This window comes from Silurus aristotelis (assembly GCF_946808225.1).
Source record: "Silurus aristotelis genome assembly, chromosome: 15".
NCBI lineage: Eukaryota > Metazoa > Chordata > Actinopteri > Siluriformes > Siluridae > Silurus > Silurus aristotelis.
The window spans coordinates 8,815,607-8,841,801 of NC_139588.1; the positions used below are offsets into that span (position 1 = coordinate 8,815,607).

Consider the following 26,195-nt stretch of genomic DNA (forward strand, 5'->3'; position numbering starts at 1 on the left):
TACCAGAAAACAGTCTCACATTCTGTCCTGTGCTTCTATTTGAATGCGTTCGCAAAATCTATATGGCGTTGATTCTTACTTGATGAATTGCCTCCTTTTGCAGATACAACAGACAATTGAATGAAGTGCCTGCTTCCGTTCGAACATATTGTACATCTTTTCACTGTGTGTGTATGCAATGTTTTTCCCTCAGGCCTTGTTGGCTGTTATTAAAATCTGCCCCCTCTTTCCAAATGGCATCATAGTTTTCTTCCCTCTTACAATACCCTCCAATTACTCTGCATATCGGAGGTCTTTTCCTGACTCACAATACAATGAAAGGAATGTGAAACTGAATGACACAGATTTATTGCTTTATTGATACTGAGTTATTGCGCTCTTCCCTCACAGTGTTTACCTGATTGTGTTGTTGCAATAAAGCTGCTTTTTATTTTTCCACAGATGATTTTCACTTAGTGCTGACTTATAGGCACACTGGAAGCAAGCAGCAGCCATTTAGTTCCTTAGTGTTACACAGTACTCAACACAAAATTGGATCTTTTCTGGTTAAATATGTCTTTGTAAATATATTTTTTAAATTTGTATAAATATATTAGGCTTTTGTAATACAGCTAATAAATTTTTTAATTTGATGGTTTGGATTCATTTTGTGTAGCAGCACAACTGTGACCGTAGGTCCAGAAGTTTACATTTTTATATAAGACACAGTAGCACAAATTATTCATTACCCATCAGCCCCAGCATGTCACATGTCCCGAGCATGCTTACCTTTGTCTCGTTTCACCTTGAATAGCAACATTTTACAGAGTATAGTTCTGTTCGGTTTTTAGTGTCTGCTTGTCAAGCTTTTGTTGTAATGGTTTTGTGTTCTTGTGTGTGCCACTGTATGATCTTTAGCCTTTGCTTAATAGCAACAGTTTTTACAGCTTTCTCTTTTTTTACTAGCACCCTATACAATATCCTGCATTTGCAAAACACTGCTACCTTCCATACATGGCATTCTATAATGTGATGAAATAATGAGGTTTATATTAATATATATATAGGCAGCTTGTATATTTATGTGCTCGTCCCAATATGTTATAACAGGCAGAAGCTCCAATCTTCTAATCTAAAGCTAATTGAAGAATAATTTTTTTTTGTGATTTTTGATATTTTACACAACCCCCCCCCCCCCCCAAAAAAAAAAAAAAACCAAAAAAACTGTTAATGTCATGAAGTCTTACACTAGTAGACATTTTTAATTGTTTATGGGATGGTGCCTGTGCTTTGTAACTGTGTGAAGTTTTTCGCTATGGTTAATTGTTTAGGACAAAAGTGAAGCTGAATTTATCCACTGGATAATTTTTTCTTTTAAATTTTGACAGTTTTTATATATTCTTAATATTTATAAGATCAGTGTCAATTATTCTGCTATAACAGCTAAACACCCATTGTGTTTTGCTCTGTAGATATGCCATAGCTCTGTGTAATTCTGAATTCTGATTGGCCAGAACATGTTGATTCATTTGCAATAAACCTCAAGGCTCATATTAATACATTTGTAATGGCAGCATTCCATTTACATAGTTTCATTTACATAGGAACAACTTATGCATTGCGGGCATTTTACATATATAGATTCAAATATGTCAAGTCAAGTTTATTTCTATAGCGCTTTTCACAACAGACATTGTCTTAAAGCAGCTTTACAGAAATCAACAGTGAAGGTGAATGGTGTGTATTTATCCCTGATGAGCAGCCGTGGCGACTGTGGCAAGGAAAACTCCCTTAGATGTTATGAGGAAGAAACCTTGAGAGGAACCAGACTCAAAAGGGGAACCCATCCTCATTTGGGTGACATCAAGAGTTTGATCATAAATCTTTCAACAATACAGAACACTGGAGAGCGAGAACTAACATGATTACTGGAGTATAAGGTTATAAGTGATGTTCTTTCTACAGTCTTATACAGTCTATATGGTTATATAACTAGGAGCTACTGAGCAACTCATAAAATAGCTCAACATTTGTGATCATCGCAGATCCAACACCAACTCCAGAAGGTCCAATGTCAAAACTTCACACATGTAGTGGGATCCAATTGGCACTGGTACATCTCTAGATGGTACGGGATGTTTGCGAGTTCGGCATCTACTTCTTCAAAGGTCCGTAATCTTCATAAGATGGGATGTGACTGGAGCTGGCCAAACCTCAGGATGCCTCAGGGATGGGAGAGAAAGACAAGCAGTGGAAAAAAAATAGCGTAGCTGCTGTTCATGATATTAACAGCACAAGTTGATAATGTGCATGTGATCATATGTTCTGGAGCACAAGGTTATGATGTGATGTGTGTTATGTGTAGGCTTTGCTAAAAAGATAAGTTTTTAATCTGCACTTAAACTAGGAGAGTGTGTCTGAGCCACGAACACTGTCAGGAAGACTATTCCAAAGTTTAGGTGCTAAATGTGAAAATGCTGTACTGCCTTTAGTGGACTTTGGAGACTGGAGAGATACATGGGAGCCGAACCATTTAGTGTTTTATAAGTAAGAAGTAATTCTGTGTAGTCGAATCGAAACTCGACAGGAAGCCAGTGTAGGGACGATAAGATTGGAGTTATGTGATCATATTTTTTTGACCTTGTAAGAACTCTGGCTGCCGCATTCTTAACTAACTGAAGCTTGTTTATTAATGATGCAGGACATCCACCTAGTAATGCATTACAGTAGTCTATTCTGGAGGTCATGAACGCATGGACGAGCTTCTCTGCATCAGATATAGACAATATATTTCTTAGCTTAGAAATATTTCTAAGGTGAAAGAAGGCTGTTTTTGTAACTTGGTTAATATGATTTTTGAAAGACAAGTTGCTGTTTAAAATAACTCCCAGGTCTTTTACCGTTGAACTAGTAGTTACAGAACATCCGTCTAAATGCAAGTTAAGATGCTGGAGCTTCTGTATACTGGTTTTTGGGCCGATGAGCAAAATCTCCGTCTTATCAGAATTTAATAGTAAAAAGTTATGGGTCATCCAATCTCTTATTTCTTTAACACACTCAGTTATCCGAGCTAATTGAGCTGTATTGCCTGGTTTTGATGAGATATATAGCTGGGTATCATCAGCATAACTATGGAAGCTAATTCCATGCCTTCTAATAATATTTCCTAAGGGAGGCATGTATATTGTGAAAAAAAAGGGGTCCTAGAACTGAACCTTGTGGCACGCCATAATGTACTAGCATTAGCCACACAAAATATGTGATTGATAGGTTACTTTTCAGTTAGGAAATATTTAACCAATTTTGTGGTGTCTTTAAAAACCACCCCAGAGCAAGTTTTTCAAAAATTAGTATGTCTTCAGGACCGAGAACTAACTTTGTAAAATAACAAACTATCTAGCTGTTTCTTTGTGCTCTATTTTTCTTCTCAGTAAAATATAACACAGCAGCAAAGAACAGTGTCCATCATTGGAACATAATAACTGAAATATCTTGCATTCCATGCTGTCATTTCTAATTTGCGTATCTTGCATATTCATAGGTGCACTCTATGAGGCTGTACAAGTCAAGAGATGCTTCTTATTTCTAGCATTTAGCAGGTTTAATATTCGGTCCATTACTGTATATATTTTTTCCATGATTATCATAAATTGATTTTTTTGTACAATTTTTACTACTTCACGTTGAAAGTGGTGGAGTGAAATTACAAATGGAGGATTGAGCCAGGGGTTCAGGAATATATTGCATTCAGTAACACATTGAGAGAAGGTGACAGCACAGCGGGTTTTTGAATGGTAAGAAATGAAAAAAAAACATGCCCTGAAGTATGGACAGGCCACAGCTGCTGGTGGCAATGCCGCAGGGTTGATGTGGTGAGCAGCAGTGACTTTATTTCATAGAGAACCTGTGCAGGCCTTAAAATCCCATATCGTAAAAAAATTTTATGGTACACAAATGGTTAACAATGCATCAGGTGGAGAATCAAAAAAAAAATATTCCATAAAACATGATGAAAGCACAATATAATTTGAATATTCAATACAAAAGTGTTTCACACAAGTACATATGCCACCTAGCCGAGGTCTCCCTCCCTAAATTATTGAAATATTGAAATAAACACGGCTTCTTTTTGGTTCACACACCATATAAGGACAGTTTAGATTCGTTCACATTGTGAAGCCTGATCTATAGTTTTGCATCTTTGCTTGGTGATTCTCTAGGATTTTGCTTATATGTTTGTTTACCCCCTTGATCACTCTTTCATCAAATTTTGGATTTTGAACTTTAATTCTTGTGAAGAAGCACATGGAATCTCATTATTACCTATGTGAATAAGTATATGAAAAACTGAACATTCAAGATATAATTCTTCACCTGTCCATATAGAACTTATAGACAGTTTTACTCACAGTATGTATGTTTTGACCCAGAACAGGGGTGTAATTCTCTGACTGGAAGAGAAAAAGTCTAGATAAAGCTGTCACTGCTTTATTGCTATTATCTGCCGCTACTTTGACCTGTGGTAATGATTCCTGTATGGCAGCTTTACTTTCAGATTCATTGGCCCATTATGGATAATTAGTTTAGAGCACTCAAATTTCTTTTGTGAGACAAACTCAGCGAATCCATGCATGTTTCAAAAGTTATGACCATAAACATACCTCCAAATTAGATTTTCTTTTTGCAGTGTTTGCCTATTTTTATAAGCTTTAGTCTATTGTTCAATGTTAAGAAGAAACTGTAGTTTTTTTGCTCCTTAAGTCTTTGTACAAGCCACATGATTGCATGATTGTCCATTGGTTATCCAGTAACCAGAATTTTAGACCTTTAGACCAGAATCTCTTTATTCCTAGAGATTGCCTTGGTCTGCTGGGGAAAAAATGAAAAAGTAAAATAAATTATATATATATATAAAACATTTTTTTAATTATTATTATTTTTTTTGTGTGTGTTTTTTTGTTTTTTACCTTTTCCCCCTTTATAATTGTGTCAAGACACTACGACCATTTAATTACAGCAGAAAGAATGACACACTATCTCTCTTTCTGTCTCTCTCTGTGTGTGTATATGTGTATATATATATATATGTGTGTGTGTGTGTGTGTGTGTGTGTGTGTGTGTGTGTGTGTGTGTGTGTGTGTGTGTGTGTGTCTCTCCCTTTCTCACTTTCACTCCCTTTCTCAGTGCCTCTGTCTGTTTATACATTATTTCTTTCTGAAGCAGTGGTTACATAAAGGGTGTGTGAATGTTGAGCATCTTACAGCAGAAAATGATATCAAACACTCATCTGGAGTACATGCCAAAGTCTGTGTGTGTGTGTGTGTGTGTGTGTGTGTCTGAGACCTTGCAGTGTCTCCAGCGGGTGATAAGCTCACCGTCTGTCTGGACAAAGGTCCAGGTTATTTAATACTACAGAGTCTCACTATGACATTTATTACTCTCCCTGCTCACTTGCCTTGTATTTCTCTCTCTCTCTCTCTCTCTCTCTCTCTCTCTCTCTCTCTCTCTCTCTCTCTCTCTCTCTTTCTCTCTCTCTCTCTCTCTCTCTCTCTCTCTCTCTCTCTCTCTTTTTCCCAATCCAATCCCTCAATGGAGCAACTCTGTGTCAGTGTGCAGCTGATGTTCAGAGGACAGCTGTAATTCACTGACAGGCTGTAGGGTGCAGAATAAAGTGAGGACAGTGCAGGATGGAGTGCTTCATGGTGCTGCATGGTGAATGAGTGAAATGGAGGTTGTCAGCTTGCAGTAAAACCACTCTTCTGGATAGATGTGCTGAATAGCTAAGGCTACAAAGTGATTCTTGCGGTTTCTCCCACTGCCTCGCTTGTTCTCAACTTGTCTTCTTGAGTGTTTGCTGCATCCGCCTGAAAAGATCTGTTTGATTTTTGATTTTTCATAGGAAGTAAAACCGAGAAGTTGATGACTATTTAAGGTGAAGGCAGCCATATTCAGCTTTATATGTACATGCAACCACACACACACACACACACACACACACACACACACACACACACACACACACACACACACACACACACACACACACACACACAGATCCCTAAACTGTTTTCTACTGATTTATGATGATTGGTAGTATGAGCCCCATGCCTTCAGATCCAGGTGTTCATTTGGGGAAATGATGAATACTGCACACGTACATGTGTGTACACACACACACACACACACACACACACACACACACACACACACACACACACACACACCACCCTGATTAATACCCCAGCTGATTAATAGCATGCAGTTGTCTTCATCAATCAGAAAAGGTACTTTAGTCATTGAGAGGAAAAGTCCACAATGTCCTGGTTGCATAGTTTTTTGTCAACGTCACTTCACTCTACTGCACCTGTAGGAGTTTGGCTCTAATAGTGCATCCTTCATATTTGTGTGCCAATCTCTGAATTTAATAAACATATTAAAACAAATCTACATTAATTATATTATGTATGTCTCTATACAAATATAATTTGTATATTTGCATTTGTATGCCATATCTGTATATTTGTACAATTAACAAAAGGAATACTGTATAAATAAGGCATGATTTCACAGCTTGGTGTGAATTAAATGATTATAATACACAAACAGGGTGCAGTTTTGTTAGTTATTTCATATGCAGCAGGTTGTTAGGTGTAGAATTATGCCCACTCAAATGTGATTCATTTATGTGAATGAAGTGTAATAAATTTTTTATACAGAAAAACAGAGACAAAATGTGTGTGTGCAGGCTGTGCAATATTTTTATTAATAATGAAGCAGTTGGTGTTCATTCATTGTGCTGCTTTTTGTTTCTTAATTTTAATGTATCGTCTCCATTCTGTCTCAAGGAGGCACAAGTTTCTCTTGTGCCTCCTTCCAGTCAGTCAGTTTTAAGTATTCAGACAGACGCTAGTATACTGCAGGTTCACTCGTTTTGTTTGCCAGTAAAGATGATGTTACGATGCTTGTATGTGGTGGAATTCTACACCAATAAAATTGTTTAAACACCTTTTTATAAAAGTAATAAACACAGTGGGAGATGCGTACATCTTGGCAGCGTTCCAGCATATCATACCATACATACGCTGTTATGTTTGACTGGCATGCGAAATGTAGAATATTTTTTATATTTGTATTGCTATCGTCATCATAAGAACTATCCTCGAACCATTGTAACCCAGGGACCATTTGTAGTAAGAAATATCACAATGACAATTCTGTTTACTATTGATTGTATCGTGTGATTGTATTTTTTTTCTGCTGTGGATATGTTCGGGTTTAACAAGACTCCTGTCTGACCTCGTCCATCACCACTGTAAACACCCTTCCACTTTCAGTTTCACATTCATCACTCTATCAGAAACTCTTTTCACCTCCACTACACTCTTACTGTACTCTTCCTTCAGAATCACCCCTACACCATTTCTCTTTCCATCCAAACCATGATGGTTTAAACCCACCTCCAATGTTTCTTGCCTTACTACCTTTCCACTTGGTCTCCTTAACACACAACATATCTACCTTTCTCCTCTCCATCATATCAGCTATTTCTCTCCCCTTACCAGTCATAGTACCAACATTTAAAGTGCCCTGTTGGCTACAATACCTGTGGCGGTCGTTGGTAACCCGGGCCTCGCCTGATCCGGTATGAATTTCTGAATCGTGATCTGCATGTTTGATTTGGCACGTTTTACACTGATGCCCTTCCTAACACAATTCTCCCCATTCATCTGGGCTTGCGACCAGCAAAAAGAGTGCACTGGCTTGTGCAACCCTAATGGCTGGGTTTCCTAATATAATACACTATTATTATTTTTACCAAACCTACCAGCCCTTACACAGATTGAATATTTAGCATAAGAGTATCTCTCAAAAATAGACCAGAAGGTCATACTTTTGTCGTGAAAAAACTGGAGATGATTCTTTTTCAGCATGTCAGGGCCAAATTTAAAATAAATATTTTATGTATTGTAATATTGTAATGTGGTGCCTATTCGGTGCAGCAAATTAACAGAGAAAATGTTATGGACCACTTTGACCAACAGACTACAGAATATTTTTTATTATCGCATATTACAGCAAAATTCTCTTCCATTTTGACAATTACCCCTGCTATTATTCGTAGTAATGCTCTTTTCTTGTCCTTTTATAGTTTAAGGATGATTAGGTAATTTATCATAATAAAAAACAAAAAAACCCTAAAATAAAACAGGAATTTAGAGCTGCAAATAAAAATCCGTCATGCAAGAGTAGTAACATGAGCCAGAAATCATACTCCCTGTATTGCCTGGTATTGTAGTTAGAGATTAGGTTAAAAAGCATGGAGTATTCCTTTAAAATACTGCTTCAAAATAATTTTTTTCTCCCCTAGAACAGGCTGAATATATAATGCCATATCTCCAGATAGCATCCTAAACGAATGCGTTACATGGTAAATGTGCCCGCCTTTCTCTCTTCTCTGGCCGCTCCAGATACATGACATGAATTTCAAACAGACTGTGCAGTCTAATTTTGTGTGTTTTGTGCAAACGGTTTAGAGTGTGCATGTGTGTCTGTGTTTGTTTTTGTACGTGAATGTGTGTGGGTGTGGGTGTACAGGGACTCACCAAGGGGGACCACGGCGTGTCACGTTAGTGATGTATTCATCGAGCAGTACTTTGAAGTTTAATGAACTCGATATTTTTAAAGTCACTTCAGACGGTAGAGTCACTGTTCCATAGCAAGCCTCTGAATCATCTCTCGCATGGAATACTTATTCAGAATTTTTAGCCTGGATAGATAAATAAAAATACTTTTTTACAGTGCCCTTTCTTTCTTTCTTTCTTTCTTTCTTTCTTTCTTTCTTTCTTTCTTTCTTTCTTTCTTTCTTTGTTTATTGTAAATGATGATTACAGTACAATAGACGGTTGATGATTACAGTAGAACACACTTAATGAAAAAAACAATGGAGAAGGTTGCTTGTAAAATGGTATCGTTACAGGAGAATCCAAAAGCAGGTGGAGGTTCGGACGATGGATGGGGGGGGGGGGGGGGGGGGGAGAGAGAGAGAAGGGTCATAAGTGGGAGGGGAAGACTAACAGCAGCATGCTTAATTTAATAAAGAAGCGGAGTGCATCGTTGTAAGAAAATGAAAAGTCTTGTTGGAAGTCATTAGGTTGTGTGTGTTCAGCTGGCACTGGAGCACTGCCATCAGGGATATCTGCTTCTTGCAAGTAATGTAATGAGTTTTTTGTGTGTGTATGTGTGTTTGTGTGTTCTGGTTATATCTCTTTTTATTTAGTGTTTCATTGCATCTCCATGATATTGCCTGGTACAAATGTAGACTATATATTTATTATAAATAAATCTAAAATATTTGTGATGAAGATCGCCATCAACTTGGGCATTTTATAGTTTGATCGACATTTTTACAGTGTCGTTGGTCAGCTGTGATGTTGGTTGATGGCATATAAAGCAGAACACTAAGGGGCAGTAGAGCACTCACATTGTGAAGGCAGATTTCAGCACTGAGGAGAAGTGAGTGAGTGAGTGAGTGAGTGAGTGAGTGAGTGAGTGAGTGAGTGAGTGAGTGAGTGAGTGAGTGAGTGAGTGAGTCAGAAAGTGAATGAGTAAATTAATGAGTGAGTGAGTGACTTACTGTAATAATTAATTAATGAATTAATGAAAGTAAATGGGTTTTTAAATGAGTGAGTTTACTGGATAAGTGAAGTGATAAGTAATTGACTAACTGAAAGCAAGTCAGTGGGGAAAAGTGTGAATGAGTGAGTGACAGAGAGAGCGCATGAATGATTGTTATTTAGTGAATGAACAAGTAAGAAGCTGAGAGTGGGTTAGAGTGCGAATACATGGAAAAGTGTAAAAATGAGAATGTAAGGGGGAGTGTGAATGAGTGAGTCAGTACAGAAACTGTGGAATACTTAAGTGAATGAATGAGTATGAGTGAGCGAAGAAGGGAAATTAAAAAAAAGTGAGTAACTGATTGAGTAAATGAGCGATTAAGAATGCAAATAAATGAATGAAAAAGTAAAAAGTGAGTTAATGAATAAGTAAAAAAGTAAATAAGTGACATAATAAATGGGTGAGGGATGTGCGGTTCATTGCTTTTCAGTATAATTCAATATACCGTATTTTTTGGACTATAAGCCTCTACTTTTTTCCCACGCTTTGAACCCCGCGGCTTAAACAACGAAGCGGCTTATTTATGAATTTTTCCTGGGTTTTTCCCGGGTTCACAAACTTCAAGCCAAAAAATTGACCCCCATAACATTAGACCAATGAAATTTCCGAACGGAAACGAAAAAACGCACCTCACCTGTGTTCTGAGCTGCACGGCATCGGGAGAAAAAAGTTTTTTTTAAACGCACAACGATGGCAAAAGATAAACTCCCGAGAGAAATTGTTGTGAAAGGAAAGAGGAAGACAATGAACAATGACTTTCTTGGTCGGCTACTGTTTAGATACAAGCCGTTGTAGCGCGTTGAATTTGGGTGAAGGGAGAGCTCACTAACTCCAGTTACAACAGAAATCATATAAACACAGACAGGTTTCCAAAACTCGTGCTTTTTTATTATTCTTGGCAACAGCGTTACGGGTTAGTCAAAGAAACTTAGAAATGAGCATCAGAAAATCCTCTGCCTTGCACACATGCAGTAATAGCGGAAAAATGCGGCGGCAGGCTATTCCCAAAATGCCGCTCTGCTCTTAAAGGAGCCACAACATATTTCACCTTTTACACCATGTATCAGACACTGTCTTTTGTTAAAGCCTGTGTAAAGTTCATTAGTTTCAGTGTAGACACTGCGGCTTATTTATGTTCAAAATAAAAATCTTTGTCAAATTCAGTGGGTGCCGCTTATATATGGGTGCGCTTTATAGTCCGGAAATTACGGTAATTGCTTTTCATGCTTAAAAACATCTCTTAGGTTTTCTGTTTTCTTTTTGTAGTAGAGTGTCAAAAGTCCAGGCCTTAGTAGCATATTATGTGCTCCAAATGTAGGAGATAGAGATAACATAGAAAATTAAGTAATTGCTTTCCTTAATATGAATCCTTATTGCCTAATTCCAGCTGAGATTTGGGTTAATGAGTCAGTACATTTAGGCGTCTGTAGGGCACTAAAATTACCTTAGAAATTATATTAACCTTGCCAGGTTGGGAGAAAGGTGCTTTAACCACTAATGTTCAGTAATTTTTTTTATTTACTTATGCTGCATTCTTGCTAACTCTTCTAATTCACAGACTTGTGAATTAGACTATTTGCTTGGAATGGACGAATCCTATTTATCATACCACTTTTTTTTTTTTGTCAAAGAATTTATTAAGATTACTGTAATGCAAAGGATATACAGCCTTGTTCTGTGCTACCCATTCTCTCTCACAGCCCCAGAGCTTGTCCTCGATTAGTAAATTCCTGACCCTGTATTTCCTAAGAAAAGAACAGCAACTGAGTGGCCACAATAGATAACATTGAGGAGTGTGTTCGAGCAAGGTCAACACAAGAGCGCTACTGATACGAGCGACAATACAGCAGCCAGAAGCAAGAGTGAGCATGAGAGAGAGAGAGAGAGAGAGAGAGAGAGAGAGAGAGAGAGAGAGAGAGAGAGTGAAACCATGAGTGGCCTGGTCATCTAAGATATTCTGTATAACACAAACACATGCTTTAAATTATGCAAAATATATATACATACTTAATGAATTCCTGAGTTTTCCAGCCATATGTGGTTCCTCCCCAAACAGTTGAATGCACATAAATGTAAACTAGGCCTTCGGACAGGTTTCTCATGTGCACAAAGCAAGCTCTCCAAATATATGGTTTACATTGATTGGACAGGAACGATTTTGAGTGAGCTGCTCTAGAGTCCTGACCTCGACCCTATTGAATACCTTTGGGATGAATTGGAAGATGGACTGCACCCCAGGCCTCCTCATCCTATAGTGGATATAAAAAGTGTACAAACCCTAATTAAATTGCTAATTTTTAAATAATAAATTAAGAAAAAACAATGTCAGGCATGTTACATCTTTAATGCAATATATTTAAAAAAAATCAAGAGAAAAAAAAAAAAGAATATTTTAAATAAATAAAAAACACCACGGCTTGATTGCATAAGTGTGAATGTCTTTATTACATCAAGTATTTGTGATTAAGTCTGTATTAACTTTCTTATTCATTTATTATTCTTTTCATTTCTCTTCCTTCTCAGGGATTTATAACTGTAATTAAAAATGTTTTATCTCTACTGTTGAACAAATATAGTTATTTCTATTTCTATTTTCTGTATTTACTGTTTTTGCTTTTTTTGTTTCTTTAACATTTTAAAATATTTATCCTTAAGAGAAATAGGGAGATAAATTGTAAAATAAAAAAATAAAAAACCCTGGTCATACAGTTTAACCTGTGAAAAAAAAAGGAATGGAGGGGATTTAAGCTTTAAATGGACTATATTGAATACATTTTGGTGTTAAAGCATCACAAACATTTTGTCCTCTGACCTCCATGTTCTCTGCTGCCAATTAACCAGGTAAAATGTTGCCGTTTACTGTGAGTCCCCTGGGCTGTCGGAATGGTCCGTTACTTATAGGTGTGTGTGTGTGTGTGTGTGTGTGTGTAGTTTCTGAATTAATTGGCTTTGTTTGTCTCTGCTCTGGTAGCTGCAAGCGAGTTAATTGGTATCCGTGCTATAGGAGCTATCGATTGGTCAGTCCAGGTTGCCAATTAAAGCCAATGTGTCCAGGATATGGTAGGGACCAGGTTTTATCTTCTGTACTGTGATTGGGTGCTGCTTTCATGTGTGAGCTAAACTTCAAACCCTTTGATCAGCTCAAACCAAACATACTGCTCCAACAACCCCCTGCACATGCATCTCAGTAGGATCTTTTCCTTAACATATAGGATTGTGTTGCTCAGGCTCCCAATTACACTATTCCCTCATTAATTCATTCATTCATTCATTCAACTTGATGTGTTAGAAGCAGGACAAATGGGCAAAAGTGTAAAGATTTGAGCGAGTTTGACAAGAGCCAAATTGTGATTAGGGTCAGAGCATCTCCAAAACTGCAGCTCTTGTGGGATGTTCCTGGTCTGCAGCGCTTAGTATCTATCAGAAGTGATCCATGGAAGGAACAGTGGTGAACCGGCGACAGGGTCATGGTCGACCGAGGCTCATTGATGCACATGGGGAGCGAAGGCTTGCCCGTGTGTTCCGATCCAACAGATGAGCAACTGTAGCTCAAATTGCTGAAGAAGTTAATGGTGTTAATGCTCGACGGGTCAGAACTGTTTTGACAGTGAAAGGGAACCAACAACATATTTGGCAGGTGGTCACACCCACTCAGAATCCTGTTCTTCTTGACAGACAGTAGTAAAACCCACTGTTTTCTCTGACTGCTGCTGCATATCCACATGTAAATCAGATATGTTGTGTGTTGTGAGTTTCTTTTATTTTCACAATGTATTGAAAGAATGATGTAACTATGTGAACTCGAGATACTGTTGTGCCTGGAAATACAAGGAGATCAGCAGGCTCTTAAAGACTCAAACCAGACCAACAACTGTGCCACAGTTAAAGTCACAAAGATGTGAGCTAGTAAACTCTTGACCTGTATCTGCATTATTTTGTGTATTGTCACATGACTGACTAATAGGACAGTTGCTTGGATGTGCAAGGGTTTAAAGTAACTGGTAAATGTGTATTTATTCATAGGGCATAAAAATGTACAAACTGGTTGCTTCGCAAAATGAGTCTGTGTAGGACTGCATATTTCAAATGACAAAAGCAAATTTTCCAGTTTAATGAATATTCAGTATGGGGGAATTGGTGGAATTGACTATATCCAAAAGTCACTCCTGGAACTCCAGTTGCATACGTAAATTAATACAGCTGAAGGGAAAGTATTAAATGTGCATAAACTCGTTTCTGCCAACTTAAAACGAAATAGAACTATTATTTGAAGTTTCTTAAACTTGTGTGTCAGAAGGTTTTTTCGAAATTATGATTTATTACCGCAGAAGTGCTTTATAATCAGAGCCCTTATTTTGCATTCATATTGCATTAGGACAGTTTGAAACATTATAAGCTGCATTATACTTAATACTTATTTAAAAAACCTGTGTGAGAGTTTCAGAAGGTCCATCATAAATATTGGGAAAATTATGACAATGGATGGAGTTATTCTCTGTAAATCTCCTACATTATCTCCAGTAACTACACAATTTATTACACTTCTTTTGCACATTAGCACTTTTTATTTGAAATATTTTATTTCCAAACAGTTTAAATATGTGATATTTAGAAATATTATTATGATCAATATTTACCCACTATTGTGCAGCCCCAAGCAAGTGTAAATAATGACAGATATACATACAGATATATATGGCTTCCATTGATGCACTGCGTTTTCTAACTTAATATATAAACGAGTTAAATGTAGCATGTAATCGTAATTGTAATGTTATAATTATTGCTCACGGCATAAGGGAGACAAAAAAACCCAACATATTTTGTTTTAGTGAAAATTGCATAGCCAGTAAGCTTTAACTAATAGTTGTATCATCTGCTCTATCTCTCTCTCTCTCTCTCTCACTCTCTCTTTGTCTGTCTTTCTCTCCATCCTCAGGGCAGGACCGCACTGAGGCAGCTCTGATTAAGCGCTTTAAAGGGGATGGTGTCCGCTACAAGGCCAAGCTCATCGGCATTGATGAGGTCACCGCCGCAAGAGGAGACAAGCTCTGTCAGGATTCAATGATGAAGCTTAAGGTGTGCCTGCTCTTGTGCTCTTGTTTGTGTGTGTGTGTGTGTGTGTGTGTGTGTGTGTGTGTGTGTGTGTGTGTGTGTGTGTGCGCAACTGCAGTCACAATGTGAATGATTTCCCATTCCCTACATCCATCAGCTGAGTTAATGAGCCCTGTAAACTGCACTGACCAGCCAAGGAAGAGTGTGTGTATATGTGTGTGTGTGTGTGTGTGTGTGTGTGTGTGTGTGTGTGTGTGTGTGTGGATGCATGTGTGCCAATGTATTAAACTTTTTTGGAAATGAATCCCTTCACACACCAGGATTTAACTTTTTAGCTGCGTTCATACACACTTTACACACTGTATACCCATATGTCCACGTAAGCATGTGCATGTGTGTTTTGATCGTGCGTGTGTGTGTGTGTGTGACAGTTTCATGATTTGCATCTTTATTTAATTGGAATGGAGGCCAAGCCATCATTGATCACAGCTGTTTATCCCCTCGCTCATTGCAGCAGATAATCAATAACCATATTCCCACAATCCTTCACTTCATAGTAAATGGCCTGCATTATCATTGCAAATCTTTTGCTCTTTCTCTCTCTCTCTTTTCCTCTCGTTCTCTGTTTCATCAACCACAAACACATACATACACTTCATGAACATTTTGTATACACTCGGCTCAGTACTGCTTAATTTCTCCATCCATGATGGTAGGAAAAAAATAAGTACTCTACTACTTGATGTACTGGACTTTCAGGCACTATGATCACAGCATCAACAGGCCTGATGTAAATAGGGTTTCTTATACCAACAGACATGAACAGAAGCATTTGTATATGTCAGGGCTGTATATGTTAGGGTCGTGGCTTAGTGGTTAAGGCACTGGAATTAGGATTTGAAGGTCGTGAATTCAGATCCCAGCCCACCAAGCTACCACTCCTGGGCCCCTAAACAAAGGCCCTTAACCCTATAGCTGCTCAGTTTTATGAATAATATAAATGTAAGTCACTCTGGATGAGGTTGATTGCCAAATGCAGAAAATGTAATTAAAAAAAATTTAATGTAGGGTTAGGCTGCTTCATATTTGGAATGCAGCCATCTTTCTTTTCTTCACAATATGTGTCCAATGTTGCTTTCCACACATTCAGCTTCATTGTTTGAATGGTGAACACACGTTTTATTCTAAAGGAGGTGGATTCATTTGCCGAACCGACATCCACCAATCAGGCCCGATCGATACCGGCGACATGCTATTGAACAACAGAGGGAGATGGGAATGAGTAGTGTCCCCCAGGGTAGTTAAAAGGAAAGCCTTTTTTATAGATCAGTTTCTAGTTTGCAAACCTGCACACATTAACAAACTTGTACAGAGACACACCATACTTTTTGTCCAAACTGTCAAAAATGCAGTCTTTCTCACACTCGCTTAAACTTACAATGCTTTTGTCTATCCATTGTACACCCAAACCTATGTGTTTGTACTAGCTATGTTCCTGTTGCTGTTACTGCACTGAACAGCTGATCATATGATGTTAACAAATACACAAATGCACTGTCACCTTTTGTCTGCATTGCACTTCATCCACTGTGCATCTTTGCACCATTCATAACTTATGATTTTTATTGCACTACTGTATATTCAGTAGTGCAGTATACTGATATGTATATTGATATGCTGTGCAGTATACACTATATTTCCAAAAGTATTGGGACACCTGGCCTTTCCTGCTATATGTGGTTCTTTTCCAAACTGTTACCACAAAGCTGGAGGCATTCAATTCTACAGAACGTCTTTAGATGCGCTATAATACAATTTTGCATTTACTTGAACTTCGAAACCCAAAACCTATTCCAGCATGTCAATGCCCCTGTGCACAAAGTGAGCTCCTTGAAGTTCTGGTTTACATGTTTGTAGAGGAAGATCTTAAATGTGGCCTGCTATAGAGCTCTGATCTCATCCCTACTGAAAACCATTTGGGATGAAGATTTGAGATGAAACCCCAGGTCTCCTCACCTACATCAGTTCCTGCCTTTCTGGCTGATGAACACAAATATTCATAAGCAAACTCCAAAAACTAGTGGAACAGCTTTGACTTAGAGTGGAGCGAATTAAAGGAGCAAATTGGGACTAAATGTGGATTGCAATGCTCAAAAATCACATACCAAACTTATGACCAGGTGACCCAATACTTTTGGAAATATAGTGTATGCATATCATGTTATTTGAGCATGTTATCTTCTTACAGTTATACTGTATATTACTATATGAACCATATATTATTACCTACTGCTCCTTCTGTACATTAGTCACTCTTATCCCTGTACATATAGACCCATACCCTCATTCAACATATTACTATTTATTTTGAATAGGCCACTTAGAAAAAAGAAATAGGCTAACTGCATTTCATTGGCACTGTATATGTACTTTGCACAATGACAAAGTTGAATCTAATCTAGTCTAATATTTAGCTTATATTGCATATGCACTTTAAAATCTTTCAGCTTCAAGGTTCTTAATGTGTATATACTTTTTGTTCTGTGTAGGGGATCGCAGCCTCAGCACGCTCGAAAGGAGAACACAAGCAGAAAGTTTTTCTTACGGTGTCATTTGGTGGGATCAAGATCTTTGATGAAAAGTCAGGGGTGAGTAAGGAAAATGCATTCAAGGAAAGATTTTTTAAAACACTATTCCTGTATATTCTGGATGAAGCAGAGGGTTTGCTACTTGCCGCACAGGAATCCTGGAAGGTTTGTTTTTTCTAACAAATTCCACAAATTCTTAACAAAGCAGATGCACACACACATGCACAAACACACACAGGGCTATAATGTACAGACCCGATTTTGTAAACCACAGCTTTAAACAATGTTCCGACAGTAAACTTGAACTGGGTTGGCTTGTATTAAATGGTTGGGCCTGTGAGTGATATTTGGTCAAGACTTTAAGCCTGGCTTTGCCTGGTTTAATGTGTTTTCTGCTCATAAAGCATCAGTGATGGCCAGCTAAATGGGGCTCCTGTGCCTTCTCAGAAAGCTTTAGGCTGCCATGTTAGTTTCCTGGACTCAGAGCAGCTCTGTAGTTTGGGCCTCCTCGAGGCAGGAGGTCTGATGGGAAGGCTAAGTCTGTGTTAATGATGCGTTTTGAGGAGAGGAGAGGAGAGAGGGGCATTCACTCAGGGGAAATCAAACAGGCCTAATTGAATAGATGTGTCGGGATAAAATGCTGCAGGCTTTAAGCAAGCTAGCTACAAGTCCATGTGCCAGCTCTCCGGAAAAGAGACTGGTAACCTACAGCACAGGACAACAGGCTAGAGGGAGTAAAACACAGATTTTATATATATTTGTGTTGGTGGGTAGAGAAATTATACACACAAAACCAGTAAAATTGCTTTTTCAGGTTTTATTTATCTGATAGATCCCCAATGTGGGATTTTGGATTTAGGAGAAAACAAAAAAAAAGAATAAAACAAAAATTGACAAAATCTTTTCTTCAACAGACTGACTAAATCGGTACAGTGCAAGCTGATGCAATTCAAAATAGTGCAGCACTCCGATTGTCAAATGATATGGACAATGGTATAAGAAACTGTAGTGCAAAACAGTGCACAATGGACAAAAATGTACAAAATGAACGGCATACTGTAAAACACGGTATACAACACGGTTGTGGTGATCCTGACATTAAGCAATACACCACACACATCTGGCCAATCCATATACTTTCTAAATCACATAAACAAAAGAAAACCTTAACTCACTCAATTCTCCCCCGCACGTGCTAATATCCACAAGTGTATCTTCCTCACCAGGATTTTATGTACATAGCTAAGTAGCACAAAATAGCTCATTTAAACATTTGCTTCATTCTTACCACATATGATGTTTATAATTAACATCAACAAAGTATTGAGCAAAGGCTGTGAATACTTGAAATGTTTTTTTTTCTTTATACATTTGCAAAGATTTCAAACAAACTAATAATAATAATGAATTGAATCCATTTTGGAATAAGCCTGTAACATAACAGGGCTGTGAATACTTTCCGGACACAGTAATAACCGCCTCTTTTCTGGGAAAATGCTTCACTAGATTTTAAAGTGTGTTTGTGGAGATTTCTACACATTCAGCCACAACAGTGTTAGTAAAGTCATGTTCTGGTAAAAGGTGATGAGCTCTGGGGTGCAGTCAGGCTTTTAGATCATCCCAAAGATTTTCACTTTTGTTGAGGTCAAAGCTCTATTGCAGGCCACCCAAGATCTTCTACTCCAAGCCATGTAAAGCATGAAGTACTATTTCAAGTGAAGGGAAAAACGTTATGCTACCACATTCAAAGACATTTAATAAAACTGTGTGCCTCCAACTTTGTGGTAACAGTTAAGTGAAGAATCACATATCGATGGCTAGAAAAGTAATTTAGGTGTCCCAATACTTTCATCTATAAACTCTATATTATGTGTCAAAATTGGTTGTTTAAGGTGCAATCTAACTGTTTTAACTACCTACGTGCACTTAACAAAGGCACCACCAGATGAATTTAGCTCTGTATATCTTCTACTCTACCAACCATTTAAATGAAATAACACAATAATGAGTTTGTGGGTGGTTTGACTTTACATGTTTTTATCATGCTATTATCTATTTAGCCGTGCAAGCAAACTGTACTAGCAATAAACACTTTTCAAAGGCATACATATTCAATTAGAGGCTGTATATGACAGGGTATTATGAAACCACAGCTATTTCTTTTGTGTCTAGCAGTGTATATGAATAAAGTGCTAATAGGTGCTAAAGTTGTATGAGGAGGAATAAAAAAATGTTGTACCATGCAAAATAATTGGTCAGATAAACTATTTGAACCAGTCATTTGGGTTTGTCACTTTACCACTTTGCATCTAATTTACAAAAACAGGAGCAAATACAGAAACACTCATTGTGTCATTCATTGCCATTGCTAAAATTGCTGAAATGTATTGCATGTATATATAAAAAATGAATAGTTGCTTTAAATGCAGGGTAGGGGAAGTTTCATTGCTGGTATTATATTGCTATAAACTCAATTTCCAGTTTCTGCCAGTCCACTGCTTTTGTTCTACTTTTATTTTAAACTCAGGGAAAATTGCTTCTTCATGATCCGTACACCAGGTTATTAGAGGAGAAAAAGAGTACGGATGGATTTATTGTGATGATGCTTTATGGGCTTTAGTGGAGAGGATAGTGAGGATAAAGGACAGACAGATGATGTTAGCATATTCTGACATCATCACTGCACCAGTAAAAGAGCTAATATTGCAGACTTTTATTTCATATAAGGTCCGTCTGTTTTATTCGTCCTCCAGTCCACTTGACATTATCTTCGGGTGTGATTGTGGAGCGAGGTGTGGATTTTTAATTCTAACATTTGACTACTGATCACTGAAGTGCTCTCGATTTCTTTTAACAGATTGCATGCGCTTTTGCTGATCTTCTCTATTAGCTGTTTTTCAAACCTGTTTCTGACAAAAAAAATAAAAAATTCCAAGGGAGCTTGTGTTCTCTGCAGAGAATTATTCTAACGATACACCTGTATGTGCCACTATGCATTTACATGCATTACAGTACCTGTATGTAATACCTTTAGTTTGGAAACTCTGTTGTATCACATATAAACACACCATCCTTTTTATTAGGAACACAATATTCAAATATCAAAATAAATACAAATTCTGTGATTCTGTGACCAAAAGAGCTGTTTTGAGTCTTTCATAAACGGCTGATCTCCTGGGAATTTTAGCTTGAAACATTCTGGCAAATCTTTCCACCCCCAGAACTGTCACTCACTCAGTGTTTTTCCACACTATTCTTTGTGTGTCAGATTCCAAGATCAGCAGTTTATGAAAAAGTCAAGTTGTTGTTCCAACCATATATGGCTGACGCAGTACACAGTGAAATTAAAGAGTTTCTCCAGAACCCTGGTGCTACATACTGTAAAACAGCATAGTTCTACAGTAGATTATACAACATAGAGCTGGTCATGTGCAGAGGAGGGACATTGGGTATATCGGTAGGAGAATGCTGAGGATGGAGCTGCCAGGAAGGAGGAAAAGAGGAAGGCAAAGGAGGAGCTTTATGAATGTAATGAGGGAAGACATTCAGGTAGTGGGTTTAAAAGAGGCAGATGTAGAGGACAGAGTAGTATGGAGACGGATGATCCGCTGTGGCGACCCCTAATGGGAGCAGCCGAAAAAAGATGAAGAAGAATAGAACACAGAACTAAGGAGCCACGTCAAAAATGCATTGTGTGCACCCCAGTGCAAGACAAAAGACAATACACAGGGCAGATAGACATAAAAAAAAAAAAAAAAAAAACCTCACACCAGCATATCCATCCATACCACAGTTTAAGTCATTCAGATCACACTTTCCTGTATCTGCATGATGTTGCAAATTGTGCTGCTGCCACTTAAGGACACATGTAACATTTGTTGCATGTCATTCCTCTGTGCCTTGTTCTCCTGGTGCCTTGTTCAAAGTGATTTTGTTAAGAGGTGACATAGCTGTGCAAAGGCTGATGACACTCCAGCCTCTGCTGCTCTTTTCTATTACAGAGCTCTTGTGTCACCATCTTGGTAATCCTGCAACTTAGAGTTGTTATAGAAAAATAGAGGAGTCAGGCCTGTGTGTGTGTGTGTGTTCATGGCCAGGTTGTATATCACAGTGATAGGCTATGAGGCAGGATGACTGGGTCCTGTCACTGCGGCTGTTTTAAAGTTTTTATTAGCCCTGAAAAGTGCTGTCCTCTATTACCTTCAAGGCCATACCTTATACTGCTACTCCTCTCCATCTCTCTTCATCTCTGTCTATCCCTCTCATTCACTGCCCTTTTTTAATCCACCGCCACATTCTCTGGCCTATTAAACTTTGTTCTTTTCTCTCTCATTTTTCCCCCCCAACACTCTTCTTCTGTATACTGTCGGTCCGCCTGACCCCTGGTTACAAACAGCCTCTTAGCATTAAAAATCCAAGATAGAAGAAGACCTGAAAAACAACTTTAACGGACCTTTAACTGTGTCCCTGAAGAATTGGCACATTTTTATTTTTAAAAGAAGAGACCAATGAATATAAAGTACAGAGAAAGGAGAGTACAATAAAAACAAGAGAGAAGAAGCAAATAGCAGTGCAAGAGTGCGACACCAGTCAAGTTAGAAAGGGACTGTCAACTCCCAGTTCAAATTTTGAAGACATGATGGCAGAGAAGACCTGGGAATCATTTTCACAGAGGGATTAAACTACCCTTTGGTGGTCTGAGGCTCTGAAATCCTAAGAGATTCTGGGTTGGCAAAAAACAGCCCGTGGACCAAATTGGACCATGACCTTCATAGAACATCAGCAAATAGAGAAAGCTCTTTAGCTTAGCAGTTATACTATATGTTCCATGCTGTACTATCCTCAGCCATTCTGTACTATAATCCAGCTAGTTTACCTTCTAGATGGATCAAATATGGATAAATTTTTTTTTTTATAAAAATGCATTTTAAATTATAAACGAGATAAAATCCTAGCTAACTCATTTAACCTGACCCTAGGCCAACATTAGGAAATTATGTGGGGCGAATGATAAGTGCCTCACATTGAGTCGATTGTCAAATTTCAGAGAGAGCCAGCTTAGGTTCATCTACACCAATATTAAAATGATGTCAGGCCAACTATTTGATTACAGTGCCAACAGATTTGCAGACTTATTTCGTTTAATATGAGTACTGTCGTTGTAATTAGATTAAAAATAAACACAATTCAATAAAATATTTTAAAAAGCTCTTTCTTTTTATTCCCATTCCATTTTTCTGTTCCTTTGGGAGGTGAAGATGATGCAGTGCTTCATGTGCAGTCGTAAAGGAGCATCCACTGGCCATTTTTTGAAAAGTAAATCTTATTAATGAGACTATATTCTACCATTCTATAGTTTGAATGCAACAAAAAAATATATGAAACAGAATAAATTCCATTATATGGATGAAATAATTTGAACACCTGACCTTTACAGGCTTATGTGATTCTTCCTCGAACTATTACCTCAAACTGTTATCTCATCTACTTATCTTTTAAAACCTGATTTAGTGTTGACAAGCTGTGCATTGACACAGTGTGTCCTCAAATCCAATATAATGTCTTGGTATTCATGCCCATGCCTCTACACTTCACAGTTCTTGCTCGTTGGCATCTCCCTGCATGCCGCTGTCTGTAAAAGAGGAGCAAGTTCCTAATATCATTAACACGACTCAGCAGAACTCTGCACGAGTTACAGTGACTCAGTTAATCGCATTGAGGCCTGCTCTTCTGAAGGCCTGCCAAAATCATCCACTCGAAATTATTAACACTTGCACTAAGAGAGATGGAGTGCTTTAGAGGGAAAAGCAAACCTCCTGTCATGTTTGACAGAGAGAGAGAGAGAGAGAGAGAGAGAGAGAGAGAGAGAGAGAGAGAGAGAGAGAGAGAGAGAGAGAGATTTAACATTTTTTTGAGAAAATGTGAGCGGTGCTTTCCCATGCAAACCTTGAAATATGCCAGTCAGTATGAAAAGCTATGTATCTGTTTGCCTATGTGTTTATCTAGACTCATTTTATATCAGTGTGTATTGTAAATTTAAGTGAGAAATGTGAAAAAAAAAAAAAGTTGCCCAATGTACATTTGGGATCCACTTCCAAATAAGATTTCTTGATTTTCAGACATACTAAAACACTTACATATTTCAGTTTTCCTGGACCGTTTTTTTTTTTTTTTTTTTTTGGGTGGGTAGGGGGAAGGGTGGTAAAAATGTCCTATTTTTCTTAGTGGTGCAGAAATAGTGTTGGACAATTCCAGCATACAATTTAAAATTAAGAAGTAGACAAGTAGATTAGATGTTGGACTTTCAGTGGTGGCCAAGTACACAAATCATGTACTTAAGTTAAAGAAGAGCTACACAAGTTAAAATATAACTCTAGTAAAAGGAAAAGAACAAAAGTATTTGCCTTCAAATGCACTTAAGTATCCAAAATAATCTGATTTATTATGGCTATAATGTTCCTATTATAATTTTTGTCACAAGACTGTTGCTTAATCAACGCAGTTTATCTAAAAGGACTCTTATGTTACGCTTAGCACAACAATTCCCCATTCAATTTCTGTAGGGCAGTATTTTTTGGATTGCAATTTGTTTTCGGATAGATAGCTGACAAAAATTCTGTCCGGAAGATAAAGGATAATAATTACATTTTGCATTTTCTAAAAAGAAAATAGAAAGTAAGATAGGATTTGCTTCAAAAGCGCTGCTAACAAGTGTAGTGGAACATATTACAAACTATTTACAAATATTTTACCATTAACTAAAAAAAAAATGCATTAGGCACAGTTTGTAGAATTATGTGTGTGTATGGTTGCACTCTACTTCTAAGGTATTTAAAAAAAAAAAGTCTTGTAAGCGTAAAATTTACTGATGTGTAGAAATGAAATTTGCCGAATGAGCCTTCGCCCCAATCATGTCAGATTTCCATAATATGTCCAATATGGTTAGCCATTTCAATCAGGACTTAGTTTCATAAGTCAGCCCCGACACGCCCGGAGTGTCATCTCCCACGTCCGCTGCTTCTGATTTGCATGGAAATTAGATTTGACCGCTCCAATAAAGCAGTTTGGCATGCATAAAAACAGATGTTGATGTAAATGACTATGTCTGTTCCACTTACTCTAATATCATTAGAGAGCACACGTGCAGGCCTGTGTGTGTGTGTGTGTGTGTGTGTGAGGGGAGGAAATGAGGACTGCATCAATAAAAAATATTTGAATTTAAAGATGTCACAAATAGATTAAATCAAGCATGCAATAACTCAAGGTATTGGTGCTTGGAAGCACTAAAAAACTTTATTAATTTAAATCATTCATCATTTTACGTCTCTTTAGACTTACATTTTGTAGATTTCTGGAGAGATACTCACACAGACTGCATTCCACACACAAACACACATCATACACACGCTCCATATGTTGCACTTTCCCCACAGGGAGCCACGGATGGCTGATTTCTGAAGTTCTTGCCAATTCTTCTCTCAAGGGAGTCATTTTGACTGCCCACCCACTTGTTTCGCTCTGTGTGCATGTGTGACTATGTGTGTGTTGGCACAGGTGGCAACTGTGATTGAGTTCGGTCCTCTCCTCACTAATTACCTCTCTCCCAGGCCTAGTCGCCTGCAGACACGGAGCATGAGAGGCGGAGGAGCCCTTCACTCATCTGTGCGCTTCTCCTTCTTGCTTTCCCTCGCTTTATAATCAAAAGCCCTGGCTATAATGCTCACAGTTTTTACCATGACAGCCTCTAATTAGCGGCTACCTGGCTTTGAGGTGTGTATCGCATAGAGAGAGGGTCATGAAGGTTGAGTGATGGGAATAAAACCAACCTTAAAATGTAAAGAAAAATAAAGAAAACACACCGTACCTCTCATCGCTTTGGGGCTATTATTTATTATTAGCACATTCACCTTAACATCTGGAGTGTGTCTGTGAGGTCGATTGACAAACTTGTAAGATGTAATTGCTTTTCACCCTATCGAAAAATAACATTAAGGCATAGCAAATTATTTTAAAGTTTGCCGAATGTGCCGAAAATTCTGCAGCTTTCTGCAATAGAGACTGAGAGCGAAAAAAAGTTGTTTTTTGGGTTTTGTTGCATACTATAACTTGGATGATTTTGGCCTGCTGTGACAAGGGCATGTGAAAATGCTAGCTTCTCATCATTTAGTACTGTGGCTAATGTAACGTGAGCTTAAGAGCGCTTATTCTCTTAATGAAGGCTATTAAAGAATGACAGCTCCTGTCTGATGAAGCAAGTCAACAGAATGCCTTTGAGCATGTGTGTGTGTGTGTGTGTGTGTGTGTGTGTGTGTGTGTGTGTGTGTGTGTGTGTGTGTGTGTGTGTGTGTGTGTGTGTGCGTGTGGGTATGAGTATTCATGTGTACATGAAAGAGTGATGGAATGTTCGAGAAGGTTGCGATGGAGAGAGGGAGAAGGGGAAATAAGTGATCAGTCAAGGGAAATAAATCCATTGAACAGACAGAAAGTGGCTGTGGAATGAGAAAGTTATAATAATCATGATAAACTATTGATGCACAGCAGCTACAGACAGAAAATTCTAGGTTGTCACTTATGCCACTGTTGTCAGTCTCCTACAATACTACTGAAAGATTGATATTTGTTCTGTCTCACTCTGTTTTCCTCTAGCTCTTGCCGGGGTGTTCAAGAGAATGAACAGTGTGTTTGAAGAAACTCAATGCAATGTGTGTTTCTGCAGGCTGGTCAGACCTCAGGTTTAATGTACAGAATGGGAGTTTGGAAGCCTCCTTTTTGATGCAAATTGTGGTCCTGAGCCATTGTAGTAGACTGTTGTTATTAATTACAGTCCAATTCAGTTCTTGTGTTGATCAGTAATTTCCTGGATCTTTACGCTGTTCATGTGGAACCATCTCCAGCTGC

At 38.0% G+C, this 26,195-nt stretch overlaps 1 protein-coding gene across 21 annotated transcripts in view; it reads left to right on the forward strand.

Annotated features, from left to right (window-relative positions):
• The window catches only part of dab1a (DAB adaptor protein 1a), a 389,113-nt gene that overhangs the window by 317,686 nt on the left and 45,232 nt on the right, over positions 1 to 26,195 (forward strand). For all 21 annotated transcript variants that reach the window (XM_083563327.1, XM_083563331.1, XM_083563328.1 and 18 more), the window contains 2 exons: positions 14,594 to 14,733; positions 17,259 to 17,357. In XM_083563327.1, the coding sequence (XP_083419453.1) occupies positions 14,594 to 14,733; positions 17,259 to 17,357 (239 nt within the window). The remainder of the gene's footprint in view (positions 1 to 14,593; positions 14,734 to 17,258; positions 17,358 to 26,195) is intronic.